The sequence below is a fragment of the Apium graveolens genome, chromosome 1 (genome assembly GCF_009905375.1).
Source record: "Apium graveolens cultivar Ventura chromosome 1, ASM990537v1, whole genome shotgun sequence".
Lineage (NCBI taxonomy): Eukaryota > Viridiplantae > Streptophyta > Magnoliopsida > Apiales > Apiaceae > Apium > Apium graveolens.
In genome coordinates, this window is record NC_133647.1 from 192,363,493 (window position 1) to 192,381,333 (window position 17,841).

At 35.9% G+C, this 17,841-nt stretch overlaps 1 protein-coding gene across 1 annotated transcript; it reads right to left on the reverse strand.

Annotated features, from left to right (window-relative positions):
* Positions 1-2,424: 2,424 nt before the first annotated feature.
* LOC141674482 (heat shock cognate 70 kDa protein-like) lies at positions 2,425-4,751 on the reverse strand. The gene is made up of 2 exons (XM_074481189.1): positions 4,303-4,751; positions 2,425-4,111 (listed from the first exon to the last, which is right to left on the reverse strand). Exons 1-2 carry the CDS (start codon positions 4,511-4,513, stop codon positions 2,454-2,456), a joined length of 1,869 nt encoding a protein of 622 aa, XP_074337290.1. The 5' UTR covers positions 4,514-4,751; the 3' UTR covers positions 2,425-2,453.
* Between the last annotated feature and the right edge of the window lie 13,090 nt (positions 4,752-17,841).

Below are 17,841 nucleotides of genomic sequence, written 5' to 3' on the forward strand. Positions count from 1 at the left end.
CTTTAAGACTGAGAACCGGTGCTTATCAGCTAATGCAGAGTTTATGATCCATATGCATTACACCATACACATCTTTGTTTATAACATATGAAACTAATAGACGTTTAATCTTACACCACGCCGCCCCATTTAATATTAATAGCAAGAACTCCTGTGCTTAAACAAAAATCATGTTCTGAATGTGGTACTCCTAAGTAAAAGAACCTTCGTCGGAATGAGGAAACTAGATTAAGCCTTTAAAAATTCCTAGATATGGTCGAAGCATAGTATTGAGAGCCAATATTCTCGAAATCAGGAAACATTACAAGACCAAATTAATAGTCCAGCACAGAACCATATACATAACCATATGGCATATCAGTATATTACATTGAAATGAATCTTTGCATTGTACTAAACATATTTATATGTGTGGGATCATGTCTGTTTAAGAGCACCAAATGTATTTTTATTGCATCCACCCTCCCAACTCATTACCACATTTAATTTGGTGATATCAGAATAGCCTTATATGTTTATGTCTACCTTAAAATTGTTCTGCATTGCCTTTGTAATGCCATTAGAACGAACACCATCAGTTGGGAACTTTGTATTATGATGGAATGACATAAAATAATGGCCCATGGTGAATCATAACTTGGTGGAAATTAAAAGATAAATTTAACAACATTAATTTATCAACCACCTAAAAGCATGTACAGATCAATTTTCATCATCTAACTTGAGTAGTCTTAAATGATGAGTAGTGGACTTGGTAATGGATGAACAAAAAGGAGGTCGTCTTTAAATTGTGCTGCAGCTGTTATCAGATTTTAGTAGTTCTTGAGAATGTTTGCTGAGATAAATATTTACTGTTCAAGAAAGAGTTTGGTAAAAGGGGACCTGATCTGTTTGCAACATCTAAGCATGAGTTCATAATATAAATATCATGCTTTAGATCGTTGAAGTTTTGAAATAGTTGATCACTTGACATGATGTTTGAGGTCTTTTGACAGGGGTCTCTAGCTCGGATCTTGACACGAAGGTTTGGAAGATTTGATAACTATAATGCTAGCCGCCGGGTATACCTTGGATTAAACAATTAAGATTAGTAATCGATATTTATTCTTCACAATCGTTTGTTGTCGACCATCTCCTTCCTTTGGGGTCCGGTCTAGGGAAAACGATTGTTGCAGCAAACCATATTGCAGTACGAGTAAAATAAGGTTTTTGGTGTGAATACATGGAAACCCATCATTTTACGTACTGCAGTATAATACAGCGGCATGGTATGGTGCTAATAGTCTCTTGCCCTCGACCATCTATGTCCTTCATAACTTAAGCAAACATTACAGTGTGTACTGCAGGAACATAGTCTAGCACTGAGATGCTCAAGAAAATGAATTATGTTCCGACTTTCATAGGCTTATAACATCAGGGCCTTTCATTTACGTCTGAAAGCGAGCAAATTAAAACTTACTTTCCATTTGCACCTGCAAGTGAACAGAGTATATTTAAACGCAAGATCACAGTTACAGAGTCTATACATGGTACTAAACAAAATTATAGAAAACAATCTCCTTGAATTTTAATGATTAAATTAACTACCACGAACTAGACATCTTTATTGCCTAGTGTTAGAAAAGAATATGAAATTGGATAGTATAGAACTATGGGACATAATAAAACATCAGAAACAAAGAAACTAGCTACACTGAAATAACATGGAGCTAGGAAGAAGTTTATCTGCCTAAGATTATGATCCAGTCTTATCACAACAATTTATTGATGGCCAAGTATTATAAGTCTCCAATATCATAATTTGTGTTACTTATGTAACGAGCTAATGCTATAGCACTACTGGAAAAACGTCAATAGACATCGGTTTGGGACTGATGTAAAATAATTTAAAAACCGATGTCTACAGAGAAACCAAAAGACCTGCCCATCTTCCTCTGTCTATCCTACAAACACTGCAACCAGCTCTAATCATAAAAATTCCTTTTGCATCTCCAATTGGTAGACCAATACTTTGGACGAGAAGTACCATTTAAATTTGTCTCGTCGAAGAGTTGGTTTTTTTATCCCCCTTACGGGTTCCCAGTTCCCACAGATAAATCAGTGTGCCATCTACTTTGTTATAATGTTTGATCAGTGAAGATATATAGATGTGATCCTAACTCCTAACCTGTTGTGGACTTGTGGTGATATAGCTTCCATTTTTTGCTTTCGATTCCAACTCTGCTGTAATAAGAATGTAATAAGTTTGATCCTAATTATTATAAAAGAATGTAATAAGTTTGATGTAGGACAAAATATCAACTATGTGATATCAGAAACTACTAGCAACAGAAACTGCATTACCACAAACAATTAAACCAACAGCTACCCACATAGGAGAAACTCAAATACGTGAAAGTAATTTTAAAATCCAAACACAAAAAATATTTCAATCTTGCAACTTTAAAAGGAAGTCATATGATTTCATCAATCCTGATGCCTGCAATGCCAGGAATGAGTTGATTGCAAATTGCTTCAAACTGTTGTTCCTTGTATTCATACTCGTAAAATTCAGCACTTGGGTTTGCATCTATCCACTCAATAACCTCCTTGATAGAATTACTTATAGTCTTCTTAACAGAAGCTTCAAGCTTGTTATTTCCTTCAATGTTGTCCCTCACTTTGTATACATATTTCTCAAATGCCTGCACTGCCTTAATCTTTTTCATGACCTCCTCGTCCTCTGCCTTGAACTGTTCAGCGTCCCTTATCATTCTTTCAACCTCCGCCTTTGTGAGCGTTCCTCTATTGTTGATTTTTATGCTGTTTTGCTTTCCAGAATCCTTATTCTCAGCAGAAACATTTAATACACCATTAGCATCTATTGTGAAGGTTACACAAACTTTAACTTTACCTCTTGGGCCAGGTGGCAGGCCAGATAGTTCAAACTCTCCGAGTAAATTGTTATCTTCCGTTCTTGCTCTCTCACCCTCGTAAACACTGATCTCAACGGATTCTTGATCATCGTTACGAGTACGAAACACTTTTTGCATTGAATTGGGAAGAGTTGTGTTCCTCGGAATAATAACAGACATCAGTGCACCTTTGACTGCAAGGCCAAGAGACAGAGGAGTAACATCAAATAGAACCAAATTCTTGATCTTTTGATTACTCTCCCCACTTAATATAGCAGCTTGAACAGCAGCACCATAGGCAACAGCCTCATCAGGGTTTATGTTCTTGCAGAGATCCTTCCCATCAAAAAACTGCTGCAACAGATCTTGCACTTTTGGAATTCTAGTAGATCCACCCACAAGTACAACATCATGAACACTGTTCTTGTCCATCCCCGCATCTACAAGACACTTCTCCACAGTTTCCAAACAACTTCTGAACATATCCAAGTTTAAATCCTCAAATCTAGCACGCGTAATTTTTGTGCTGTAATCAATTCCATCGTACAAAGAATCCACATCAATAGTTGTCATAGCATTATGTGACAGTATTCTCTTCGCCTTTTCACAAGCATTTCTCAATCTTCTTAAAGATTTAGCATTGTTACTGATGTCCTTTTTATGCTTCCTTTTAAATTCCTCAACAAAATGATTTAGCAAACGATCGTCAAAGTCCTCACCACCAAGGTGAGTGTTGCCAGCGGTAGCCAGGACTTCAAAAATATCTTTTTTGATTTTGAGAAGAGAAACATCAAAAGTACCCCCACCAAGGTCGAATATAAGCACAGTTTTCTCTCCTGCTGAACTATTTGTAAGATTTTTGTCAAGACCGTAAGCGACTGCAGCAGCTGTCGGCTCAACAAGGAGACGCAACACGTTGAGGCCAGCTATTGTTGCTGCATCTTTTGTAGCCTGTCTCTGTGAGTCATTAAAGTATGCAGGGACGGTAACAACAGCATTCACTACTTTCTTTCCAAGGTAATCTTCGGCAATTTGCTTCATCTTAAGAAGAACCATTGAAGACAACTCCTCAGGTGAGAATTTTTTCTCCACGCCTTTATAATTGACAACTATTTTAGGTTTGTTATCGTGATCACAAATAACCTTAAATGGCCAGAGCTTCATGTCACTTTGTACTGTTGAATCAAGGAATCTCCTTCCGATCAACCTTTTGGCATCTGAAAAACATCAGTGTAAATACAAAATTAGGCGCCATCACGCATGAGCCCAGTTCTAAAAACCATCGGTCTGCGCTTTCACCTAACAATTGTTTAAATTTACAAAATTATACTAGTATACAAAGCCATTGACAATGTAAAATAAGGAAAGATACTTCAAGCGAAACTCCAAAAATTTATATAATCTGTACCAAAGACAGTGTTGACAGGATTAAGAGCGGCCTGATTTCTAGCAGCATCGCCAATGAAACGCCCCGTATCAGTGAAAGCAACACATGATGGAGTAGTACGATTTCCCTGATCATTTGCGATGATTTCAACTCGATCATTTTGCCAAACTCCAACACACGAGTATGTTGTGCCTAGATCGATTCCAACGGCCACTTCATCTGTATTGGCCATTTTTACATGCAAGCGTATATCAGTATGTTGCAGAGACTGAAGATATCTGCAAGATATTTACTGGTAGTACTGTAAGCTTTATAAACTCAGTCCACATTATGGAGAAGTGCAACAGTTTGATTGCACTTTCTGACTTTCCAGTGCTTAGTAACTCTAACAGCTCTTCGTATGCTATAAGTTTTTTCATTTACATAAAAATACTGAAATATTCAGTATATTTATTGTGACATTTTACAGTCATGTCGAACAATAGTATTAAAACTTATGACCGGTCTATTGCACGTCATTTTACGAATTTTTATTTTATTATCTGTATGGTGTAATTTTTGAATTTTTTTTATGTTGCTTTTGTGTTTTAACAAAAAAAAACATTTAGAATTCTAGTAAAATCTTATTTTAAGGGTGGAGCAAACAATCAAAAATCACAGACAGACCAGGCAAATCTTAAAGGAACCAAATCGCGCAGGAATTTATTTTATCATGAGGTGCGCCAGAAAAACTTCAATATTTTGCAGAAAATGTTATTTCCAGACCTGTTTCTTTATTTCCAGATCTGCATCAGTGTGAGAAGACAAAACTGTCCTCCCTGCATTTACAATCAAAGCCCTAAAAAATATGAATGTAAGAGTAATTTGGTCTTTTCGTATTATTTTGCTCTGGAAACAAAAAAAGAGCTCTGAAAATAACATTTTGCTCTGAAAATATGGAATTAGGAATAGTTGTGTTCCTCGGAATAATTACAGACATCCGTTCGCCTCTGACTTGAACCCCAAGAGACAGAGGAGTAACGTCAAGCAGAACCAAGTTCTTGATTTTCTGATTACCCTCCCGCTAAGAATAATAATTGAATAATAGAATAAAAAGAATTAAAATTAGATAAAGATTAGGATTTAAAATTTTCGTTTGACTAATGTGCCTAAAATTTGGATCAGATTCTTCTCATTTTAATCATTAAAATTCGTAGGACCCTTCTCAACAAAAATCAGTAGTCTTGTAAAATTCGTAGAAAATATATCGTAACTCTGAATTCAGTGATCCTAGACTTTTCGGAAAGGTCTTTTCGTTCTCTAAAACTTTCGTGTTTTGTATTTTCCAAGAAAACGTCGTTTAGATGGTCAAAAAGAGTAAATTCAGATCTGGTCAAGTTTTGAGGTAAGTACTTTTTGACTTTTGTTTTCGAAAAAGTTTTGATATTCTGATTTTTGAATTTCGTATAAGATATAAGAATTCTGTTTCGAACTGTATAAGAAATAAGATACGAGAATCTTTTGAAACCCAGTCTCTACGTTTTCGAACTCGTTCGTAATTTACGCTATAGTTCCGGAACTAACCTTAGATACCCTTAGTAGGCGCACGATTGTGCAACTTTAGATATCTATTAAGGGCGCGTAATTATTGAACTTTAGATGCCGACCACTGGCAAAGTGTGGTATAAATAATAAGAATAAGAATTAGATGCCTACTACTAGCAAAGTGTGGCCGTAGATCAAGACTGTGGTGTTTATAAGAATTATCGTTTCGTTCTGTTTTACTCTGTTCTGATCTGTTATAAAATCTGCTATGTTCTGTTTTAAATTATAGAATTTTAAATTATAAAACTTTGGGTTGGATTTATTTTAGAAATTGTTTTTACAAAATTATTATCTTTTTGAGAAAATTCGTTTTATTAAAAACACCCATTGTTTTCTGGTTAAATAGTTAGTCAATTTGTACTTGCTGGGCTGTATAGCTCATTCTTTCAAATTTTAGGTTTCGCCCAAGAGTTCGAGTTGAATATCATTGGAGTTCGAGGACTTAGAATTGGAGTAGATTGACTTTTGGACTTCCGTTAGCTGCGCTTTTGTAGTAGTCACCTCTGTAATATTTTTTTTGATTAATAATTGTATTTTGTATTAGTTTTCGATTTAGAATTAATAGTCTGGAAGTGCGGGTCGTATCAGTCGGTATCAAGAGCAGGCTGTTCTTCGGAGTGTATTAGGTATAGGTGTTAGGTCACACACACACTGTAGAGGGGGTGAATACAGTGTAAAGTACAATCAAATCGAACTTTAATAACTCAAGTAACAGAAAACAAACTTTATTGAAACAATAAACTCTGTTACAGTATGGAACTGTTACCTCTCAGTGATGAACAAATATCATGAGAGCTGCTAGGGTTACAATGAATAATCTTCTCGAATATGATAACACTTATAGTGTAAACCCTATGTCTGTGTTTATATACTACACAGTTACAAGATAATCGCTAATTGATATGGAATATAATTCTGCTTCCTAAAATATATCAATCAGATATCTTTTCTTCCAAGTATTCTATTCTTCATAGAATTCCTTCTTCATGCATATCTCTTCTTATGTTTATCTCGATCTTCTTTCATTTAATCAGGTGCTGTCCTTATCTGAACGTCCTTCAGCACTTAAGTTCTGATATCCATCTTCTGATGATTATCTCCTGATAATATAAGTACTGATATCCTTAAGTCCTGACTTCCAGTAAGTACTGATTTATCCTGTTTAAGTAAGATCTGAAAACTAAACATAAAACATATTAGCCATGACATTATCAAATATATCTAACAATCTCCCCCAACTTATAAATTAGCAAAATATACAAGTTTAACAGATATTTGATGATGTCAAAAACATTAAGTACAAATGCATGAGAATTAGACTAGATAACTACAACTTACAGTCCTTAAAACTTTACCAATCTTTAACTTCTGATAACAGCTTCAGTCTGTACAAATATCAGAATTTAATCAGTTGTAGATCTTGACTTGGCTTTATCTTCTGATCTCTCTGATGTCAGGAGTTGTTCTGAGATAGTTCTTCAACAAACATCTCTCAGCATATCTAAGTTCATCAATCATCCTCATTTTAGCATCTTTAAGCTCTGCAGTATCTTTACCAATTTCAAAGATTGCAGCTCTGAGATCATTAATCTTACCTTTTCTTATATCCTGATCCAGTCTGATCAAATAAGCTTTATCAGACTCAAGATTGAATTCCACAGCCCTGTAACCCAGAAAGGTAGTTATAATCTTAGCAGTGTTGGGCTTCATTTCAACTATATCACCCTTGTGATCTCTATACTTTGGAAAATATGTGCTGTCAGACTTAACAGAATAAAGCCTTTTCTGTCTCTGAATCTGATTCTTCAAATAGTTTGTAGCACTTTCTATTATTGAGTCATTCACTTGAAGTAAAAACAATACATGCTCCAGTTCTTCAAAATACTTCAGTGGAATGACATTTTCCCTTATATGATAAACCCTACCATCTGTCATGAAGTACAACAAGATGTGTTCTTTCAAGTAGGTATGGTAAACCATTTGTACAGATTCCAGTTGATTCAATCTCTCAGGAGTTGCTCCAATACCTGGTTCACTCAAGGAAGTTGGATCATTGGTAGTGTTCTGTATTCTTCTTTCATCAGCTCTTCCCAATCCAGTTTTATCTCTTGCTTCCTTTCCAGTAACTACTCTTGCATCAAAACCACTTGCAGCAGTCTTCAAAGGTTGAGTCTGTTTTGTTTTAGTGAATCCTGGTAGGAGTGTCTTTGATTTATCTTCTGATATCAAGTTAACTTGAGCTATGTCAGAGGTTACTTGCTTCTTCAAAATATCAGAACTTACTGTCTCTTGTCTCTGAACAACTTGAGCCATGTCAGAGATTGTCTTAAAAACTTTTCTTGAAGTCAGAGCAAGATCATCCTTTTCATCAGTAATTTCTTCATTCACAGGAGGCACATAAACCTTGATAGATCACCAACTTTTTCTTTACCCTTGGATCTATCTGCGGTTGTGATTTAGCCAATGTTGCTTCGGTATTTGTCCTTTCTTTTATCACAATGCCTTTGAGTTTTGGAAATGTCTTTTTACCAGAAGCTTCAGATTTAGATGTGACTTTCTCTGATTTAAGTCTGGATTCTTCTTTCATTAAACTCTCCAAGTCTATTCCTGGATTTTCCTGAAGAAATAACCGTCTTGACATTTCTTCATCAAGATCTAAAAGTTCATCAGAACTTATCATTTTACCAGTAGCAGAACTAATTCTTTTTCCAGTATCAGAACTTGTCCTGTGACTTGTGATTTCAGCTTTTCTTGATGAGAAACCTCTACCTTGACTATGACCTCTACCCATTCCAGAGTTTCCTTGGTCATCTTTTTCATCATCCTTCCCCTTCAGTGTCTTATCAGTTTTGTATTTGGACTTAATTACTTTCTCCCCCTTTTTGGCATCAGCAGGTAATAGAAGAGAGACAAGCAATTCCACTGAGGCTTGGATTTCATTAAGTTGAGATTGCTGAGAAGCTTGATTTTTCAGAATATCATCAATTTGAGCTTGTTGTGTCTCTTGAGTCTTCTCAATATAAGCAACTCTGTCAAAGGTAGGTTGGAAGAATTTTTTATTGTCAATCTTCTGAACTTGTTCTTGCTTAATGAATTCTTCCTGAATCTTATGTAACTCTGCATGAGTAGTTGAATGAAGACCTTGTAGATGTTTAGTACTCAATGCAGTGACTCTAAGCTGTGTTTTGAAATCATCAGTAATTAACATCTCATCAACTTTAGTCAAGTGCTCAACCAGATGCTGTGCAGAAGGAGCACAGGTAACTGAGTTCCATTCCTTAGTCCACTCCTGTCCTGCAGGAGTTTCACTCCAAGGCACTGGTGCTTCTCTTGTAACAAACTTCTTAATAAGTTCAGATTTAAGAGTAGTTTGTTGAGGGGCATGTCCTGAAGGACCTGCTTCATCGGCATCTGCAGTTAGAGCAGCATCACCAGTATCTCCAGCATTTCCAGCATCAGAACTTACAGAAGCAGTATCTTCTGATAAAACAACAGTATAAGTAACAATGGAGGCTTCAGGATCATCCTCTAATTGCTGATCTGGTTCCAAGTTCTGATCAACAGCCATATCCTGATGCTCACCTATATTCTGATCATCAGCATCTAGAGGCAGAGAAGGTGTAGTAGATAACTCTGGAGTTTGAGCAGCATCAGTAACAGGTGTTGTTGATGGATTAGTTGTTGTTGGAGCTTCTAAGTAAAGTACTTCAGGCACAACCAAGTTCTGGATATCAATATCAGCACTTGTGCCTGAATTAAGAGGAGATACAGTCTTAGGAGACACAGATGGTGTGTTGGCCTTATCAGTAGCAGCTTCCTTAGTTGGAGTTAATGGAGAAGCAGTGGCTTTAGCAGATTCTGGTTCTTGTGAGATCAGAGATTCCTGATCTCCTTCCTTAGCTGTTGCTTCCTCATCATCTGAAACTGGCCTTTTTGCCCTTTGTTTCTTGTATCTCTTTGAAGATATGGATTCCTTGGGAGTTTCATCAACAGTCATTCTTCTAAGCCTTTTGAGAAGCCTAGATCTCCCAATTGCAGAATCCTTCTGAGAAGGAACTTTCTCAGCTTCCTTGACAACAGGTTATGATGTAGAAACCTGTTCCTCACTGTCAGATTCATCTCTCAAAACAATCCTCCTTCTCTTCTGAGGTGTTTGAGGAACAGTCTTTGTCCTCTTAGGCTGGGAAGATGAAGGCTTCATAGTAGGTGCTGAGGATGAAGGTTGAAATGTCTGTGAAGTAGAGAGATATGATTTGAGATATTGTCTGAGGGTAGGTTGAGTAGTATGAGTGGTATGTGCTGATGATTGTTGTGGTGTTTGAGATGTGGTGGTTGGTTGGACATCAGGATAAACAGATCTGTAGGTATCAGGATCAGCATTTACTAAGATCTTTCTTACAATTTGAGGAATCTGTAAGGATCTAACCACTTTTTTCTTAACATCAGTAGTTGCCAAATCATTAAAGGCTCGTTTTACAATTTTGAAAGATGGAGTTAAGTCAGTGGTAGGTTGGGGGTTATCAGCACAACAATGATTAAAAATAAGCTGACAAAATCTAGCAAAGTAGACAACATTCCTATCTTCTGTCATCCTATCCCCAATAAAATCTATCACAGCAGTTGTAAAATCGAAATGAGTTTGGTTAATGATAGCATACCCGATGTGCTGACTCATTATAGGAATAGCATCAAAGTTTGAACATTTATTCCCAAAAACTTTAGTTATACAGTCAAATAAGAAGCTCCATTCCTTTCTGATATGAGCCCGTTTCAACTGCCCAAGCTTTGCCAAACTCTGCTCATACCCCAAACTAGTCATGAACTCTTTAAGAGCTGATTCCTCCGGGGTTGAAAAAGTACATCCTTCTGGTAGATGTAGGGCCTTGCGAATTGTACCAGGAGTTACCCCATATGTAGAATCACCCACTTCGAAAACAATACTAGGAGTACCATTTTGACCACCATTATCAAAGTTTCCAGTCCTCCAAAATGTCAGAACTTGTTGGCTCGAAAAGGTTGAAGGTTGGGTCAATACATACCCGATTTCACTGTATGCAAGAAGATCTTGCACAAAATGTAACTCAGACGGAGCTTCAGCATTATCAAGAATTGCAGCATAGTTGTTTGGAACAAATTTAGCTCCATCAATGATCAAATCCTTAGGTGCCATGAAAATAATCAAGATTTAAGAGTGCCTGTTAGGTGTTTGATAAAATGTCTATTTGAAAAACCAACGTCAGGAGATGAAAGAGAGTAAAAGCGTATAGAGAGATAAAGTATAAAAGTGAATAAAAGATTAAAAAAAATCCTCTCTCCGTCTTACTTATACTTTGAAAAAAAATGTTATCGTTGGACACTTTTCAGACATGCAGTAATAACGAATAGTTAATGGGCACGGGAAAACAGTAATCATTACTTACCTACTTGCAGTTTTTCAAGGAAAAACCGTTCCACTTACCCAGTTATTCCATTAATCAAGGTAAATCAGTTTTAATTCAGAATTGATACTGTTTCCATTTATTCAATTATTTTTCAATGCAACACCAATATTCTGAAAAAAAAAATTCGAGTAAGAATGACCAAAATAAATCAAGGGAATAAGTACTGATAACATAAAATCAGAACTTAATTTAAATTTAAATTGTAATGGTCATCAAAATATAAATATTTATCAGAATTTATCAATGCATTTCAGAACATCTCAGAGACAAGAACTTGCAAAAAAAGAAATTTTATTAATATATTAAGAGAATACATTCATGAAATTTAAATTACATCAGAACTTTTACAAGATTGTTCTAAGCTGCTAAACCTAACATCAACAGCTAATATCCCAAGCTAAGAAGCCTGACAAAGCTGATGATGAAGAAGAACAGGAAGAAGAAAATAAGTTATTTCGTCTTCCGACTCTCGACAAAGAGAATAGCAAGACGTATTATTTGCTCCTGCTTTCGAAGGCGACGAAGGTGAAGTTCTCTTCGAACTGCCACCAGATCACGTTTAATAGCCTCTGGAAATTGAATCCAGAGATTGTGAGGGATGTTGGCGATAGGGTATGTAGTTGGAATCCCATTTAAAAAGACATGTACAGTCTCATCGCCATAGTTGTAGAACCAGCCAAATGCAGCCATTTGTGGTGGTAAATGTAAAACGAGAGTGAGTTTGTGATAAAAGAGTTGATGTGTAGGCTGATGTGAAGTGGTTGATTTTATAGGCAAAAGAATGCCAGGAGACGCAAAGAGATTTAATGCTGACAGGTAGAATTAATTCTACCTCGTCTCCCCAGACTTGGAAGAAGGAAAACAGTCATTGGAAGTGTAAGTCAGGGTTAATGCGCACAACTAACAAGTAAAAAAAAAATTACTGTACGGGTATGTGAACCACTATCCCTAATGATATTGACTGTTAATATTCTACCCAAACATAGTCTGATTTAAACTGAAACTGTTTTTAGATTTTATGCACAAATAAGTCAAGTAAAGAATCAGAATTTAATATCAGAACTTAGACTTATATAAGAACTTAACAGTTACCAGAACATAATTTCTTAACTCGAAAAACGAATGCCTATCTTAGTAAGTCCTCACACAAATTCTGATTTAGATTCTTCAGAACTTAATCATCAGAACATGCAATCAGAACTTGTCCTCAGAATTTGTGTAATGTGACACAGAAACTGTTCATCTAAAATAACATAGATCACCACAGTTATTTTCATCATTCATATGGAGTGTTGAGTGTGTGCATTAAGCTAAATATCAGACAAAGAGTAAAGTCTAATTCAATTCAGTACATCTTAGAAATAAGGCATAACTAAAACTTTACTAAAAACCTGTCATTGTTCTGAAACCTACTATTGAATGAATTCATGTTTGAGTCCACCTCAACTATTTTGTGCTAATTTTGTGCATCTTTTTAAATTCCATTGTACGGTGGCTTCTCAGTTTAAGTGAGTCACGACTGCTTATCAGAATTTATGCTATTATCAGAGTATTTCTCCAGTAATCATAGAGTGTGAAAAGTCACCAAGAAAATATTTTATTTGCTTTTCTGATGCATATTACTTAATACCAGCAATGCACTTGGGTCTTCCCTTCCACATTTTTACTCTAGATCTCAAAGGAGTACCTGATTTTTAATCCTTGAATCTTTTCTTCTTCTTTTAATAAGAGAGGTTTATCAGCACTTAGTACATTCAACAGATTTACTAGCGTCAGAACTTAACAGATGAGAAGCATTATTCTAGTTTGTGACTTAGTAATAAGATAGATAAAGTAAACTCAACTAAGCTCAATATCAGAATTTGCTTGTGTCAAATAGATTTCCACATAAATAATTACTTCTAACATGGGATCCCTAGTTTATTTAAGACTACTAGGTCAGCATCTAGCACATGTATCCTCATAGGATTGAGTAATTATATTAACAGACATATCACAATCAGAGTTTAGAAACTTACATCAGACAACAGTCAGTACTCAAGCAAATTTTCAATTAAGCACAGAATACACAAAGAGAGTAATTTCTGTAAATACTGATCATAAAGTCTGATGCATCAGAACAAAACTAAGCAGATTTAGAGAAAGAACCTGAAACCATTCCAAGTTCATTTACCAATCTTGTAAAAGTAGCTTCACACAGTGGTTTTGTGAAGATATCTGCTAGTTGTTGATCTGTTGGAACAAAGTGTAATTCCACTGTACCTTCATCCACATGTTCCATTATGAAGTGGTACCTGATGCTGATGTGCTTTGTCATTGAGTGTTGAACTGGATTACCTGTCATAGCAATAGCACTTTGATTATCACAGTAAATAGGGATTTTGAAATATATTAACCCATAATCCAGTAATTGATTCTTCATCCAAAGAATCTGTGCACAACAGCTTCCTGCAGCAATATACTCTGCTTCTGCAGTTGATGTAGAAATTGACTTTTGTTTCTTGCTAAACCAAGAAACCAATCTGCCTCCAAGAAATTGGCAGCTTTCACTTGTGCTTTTCCTGTCAATTTTGCAACCTGCAAAATCTGCATCTGAGTAACCTATTAGTTTAAAATCTGATTCTCTGGGATACCACAATCCCAGATCAGCTGTTCCCTTAAGATACTTGAAAAAAAATTTCACAGCTGTTAAGTGAGGTTCTCTTGGATCTGCTTGAAATCTTGCACAAAGACAGGTAGCATACATGATATCAGGTCTACTAGCAGTTAGATAGAGTAGAGAGCCAATCATACCTCTGTAATCAGTAATATCTACTGATTTACCAGTGTCCTTGTCCAGTTTTGTTGCAGTGGCCATGGGAGTGGATGCACTTGAACAATCTTGCATTCCAAATTTCTTCAGCAAGTTTCTGGTGTACTTAGTTTGACAAATAAAAGTGCCTTCTTCATTCTGCTTGACTTGAAGGCCCAGAAAATAGCTAAGTTCCCCCATCATACTCATCTGATACCTTGACTGCATCAGTTTGGCAAAATTTTTGCAAAGTTTGTCATTTGTAGATCCAAAAATGATATCATCAACATAAATCTGGACCAAAAGTAAGTCCTTTCCATGGTTGAGGTAGAATAGTGTTTTGTCTATAGTTCCTCTGGTAAATTCACTTTCCAGAAGAAACTGAGCTAAAGTCTCATACCATGCTCTAGGAGCTTGCTTAAGTCCATAAAGTGCTTTATCAAGCCTGTAGACATAATCTGGATATTTGGAATCTACAAAGCCTGGAGGTTGTTCAACATATACTTCTTCCTCAAATTCTCCATTGTGAAAAGCACTTTTCACATCCATTTGAAAGACAGTAAACTTTTTGTGAGCAGCATAAGCCAAAAATATCCTTATGGCTCCTAACCTAGCAACTGGTGCAAATGTTTCATCATAATCAATTCCCTCCTGTTGAGAATATCCTTTTGCAACCAACCTTGCCTTATTCCTTGTAATTATGCCATCACTGTCAGTTTTGTTTCTGAATACCCACTTTGTACCAACAACATATCTATTCTTTAGTCTTGGTACTAGGGTCCAGACTTTGTTTCTTTCAAATTCATTTAACTCTTCCTGCATTGCTTGCACCCAATCAGAAACTTGAAGAGTTTCTTTCACTTTCTTTGGCTCAGTCTGAGAAAGAAAAGAATTGTAAAGACATTCATTTGAAGTACCTGTTCTAGTTCTGACACCTGCATCAGGATTTCCAATTATCAAATCAGGTGTATGTGATTTAGTCCACTTCCTTGCAGATGGAAGATTTTCTCTAGAACTGGATGCTCCCCCATGATCCATGCTGTCTTCATTTTCATTTTTTGATGCTCCCCCTGAAACTATGCTCTCTGAGTTGGATTTTTCAGAATTTAGATTTTCAGCACTATCAGAACTTGGCTTATCAGATTTTGACGAATCAGAACTTGAAGAGCCAGATATATGTTCTGATGCTTCTTGATATGTGGTAATATCTTAAGTATGCTCCCCCTGCATAGTGCATCTTCCTTTGGCGTAGTCACCACAGTTTCAATAACATCAGAGTTTAATCCATCAGAGTTTGCAGTATCAGGACTTAGATTGTCAGGATTTTCAGTATCAGAATTTGAGTCTTCATTTCAAATCTCAGCTGATCATGATCAATAAAATCTTCAAGTCCAGTAATCTTCTTGTCATCAAAAGAGACATTGATAGATTCCATGACCACTCTTGTTCTCAAGTTATAGACTCTAAAGGCTTTTGTGGAAAGTGGATATCCAACAAAAATTTCTTCATCAGCTTTTAAATCAAATTTGGATAGCTGTTCAGTATGAGTCTTGAGAACAAAACACTTGCATCCAAATACATGAAAATACTTCAGATTTGGCTTCTTTTTCTTTACCATCTATGGTGTCTTTCCTTGCTTGTTAATGAGTGTTGCATTTTGAGTAAAACAAGCAGTCTGCACAGCTCCAGCCCAGAAATAGGTTGGAAGCTTTGCTTCTTCAAGCATTGTACGTGAAGCTTCAATGAGAGTTCTATTCTGCCTTTCAACAACTCCATTTTGCTGTGGAGTTCCAGGAGCAGAGAATTCCTGCTTAATTCCATGGTTTTTGCAGAACTCTTCCATTATCAAATTCTTGAACTCAGTGCCATTATCACTCCTTTTTGTCTTCACAGAATCTTTGACTAATTTATCCAGTTGTTTGACATGATCAATGAAGATAGATGCAGTTTCACTTTTTGTGTGCAAGAAATACACCCATGTGTATCTGGTGAACTCATCCACTATGACCATAGTATATTTCTTCTTTGCAATAGACATGACATTTACTGGACCAAATAGATCAACATGTAGAAGGTGATAAGGCTCAAGAATTGATGATTCAGTCTTGCTCTTGAATGAGGATTTTCTTTGTTTATCCTTCTGACAAGAATCACAAAGGCCATCAGGAGCAAATACTGACTTTGGCAGTCCTCTCACAAGATCTTTCTTGACCAACTCATTTATATTGTTGAAATTTAAATGAGAGAGTTTCTTGTGCCAATTCCAGCTTTCTTCAATTGATGCTCTACTCATCAGACAGATTGCAGAACCATCAGTACTCGTTGAAAGCTTGGCTTCATAAATATTACCACACCTGTATCCTTTGAGAACAACTTTGCCTTTAGATTTACTCACAACTTCACAGTGTTCTTCAAAGAAATCAACATGATAATCTCTGTCACAGATTTGACTTATACTTAGCAGATTGTGTTTAAGTCCTGAGACCAGAGCTACTTCTTTAATGATGACATTCCCAAGATTGATATTGCCATATCCCAATATTTTTGCAATGTTGCCATCTCCTTAAGAAACACTTGGGCCAGCTTTCTCCACAAAGTCTGATAGCAGGGCTTTATTTCCAGTCATATGTCCTGAACATCCACTGTCCAGAACTAGGATATTTTTACTGTTGCCCTGCAATCACAAAAACCACTAATGATTAGTTTTAAGGACCCAGACTTGCTTGGATCCTTTGGCCTTATCAAGTTTGTTAACATTTGCAGCGGATTTAACATAAGAGTTTATGTTAACATTTTTCTTATCAGAACTTTCACTATCAGACTTTGAATCAGAATTTACACTAGAAGGAATAATGGAAACTTTCTTTAAAGAAGGTTTTATTTGATAATAATCATAGTACAAACTATGATATTCCTTACAAGTATAAATGGAATGCCATAAACTACCACAATGAAAATAAGGATTTTGTGGCTTATATCTAACAGACTGACTCTTAACTCCTGACTTTGATGGTAAGGAGTTTATGTTCTTATTCTTCCTGCAAAAAGAAACCAGATGGTTAGAACTTCCACAGTTATGACACGTTTTCCTAGGAGCTTTAAGAACAGGTTTATAATCATTACTTTTATTCACACCTTCTTTTCCATTCCTATTTGTCCTAGGTGATTTTACCTTGTTTGCATTCTTAACATCTTTCAGCTTATGCTTAAGCTGCTTCTTTGTCATTAAACATATGTTTACTTCAGCTGTCTTTTCCTGTTTAATTTTGTCAGAAGTTAATCCCTCTTTAACTTCTGATTTCTCATTATCAGACTTTACTGCTACAAACTTAACAGGTTTTAACTTTGGCTTTTGCTGAACAACAGGCTTAATTTCTACAGTTCCTTTATCATTCTTATCCTCTCCATAACCTAAGCCCTCTTTCCAATTTTCACTACTTAGCAAATTTTGAGTTGTTCTGCCAGAGTTAGTCCAAGTCCTGATAATCTCTCTTTCCTTTTCTAACTCAGTTTTTAGAGATTCATTCATTTTTAGCACTTCATCCCTAACATAAAAAGCATCATCTCTATCCTTCTGAGTTTGATGGAACATAACTAACTCTTTTTCTAAGAAATTATTTCTTTTCTTAAAAGCAAGATTTTCAGAAGTTAATCTTTCACATGTTAAAGTTTGATCTCTATAACTAACAAACATGGTTTTAAGATATTTTCTCAACTCATTAATATCATCAGTATAAAACACAT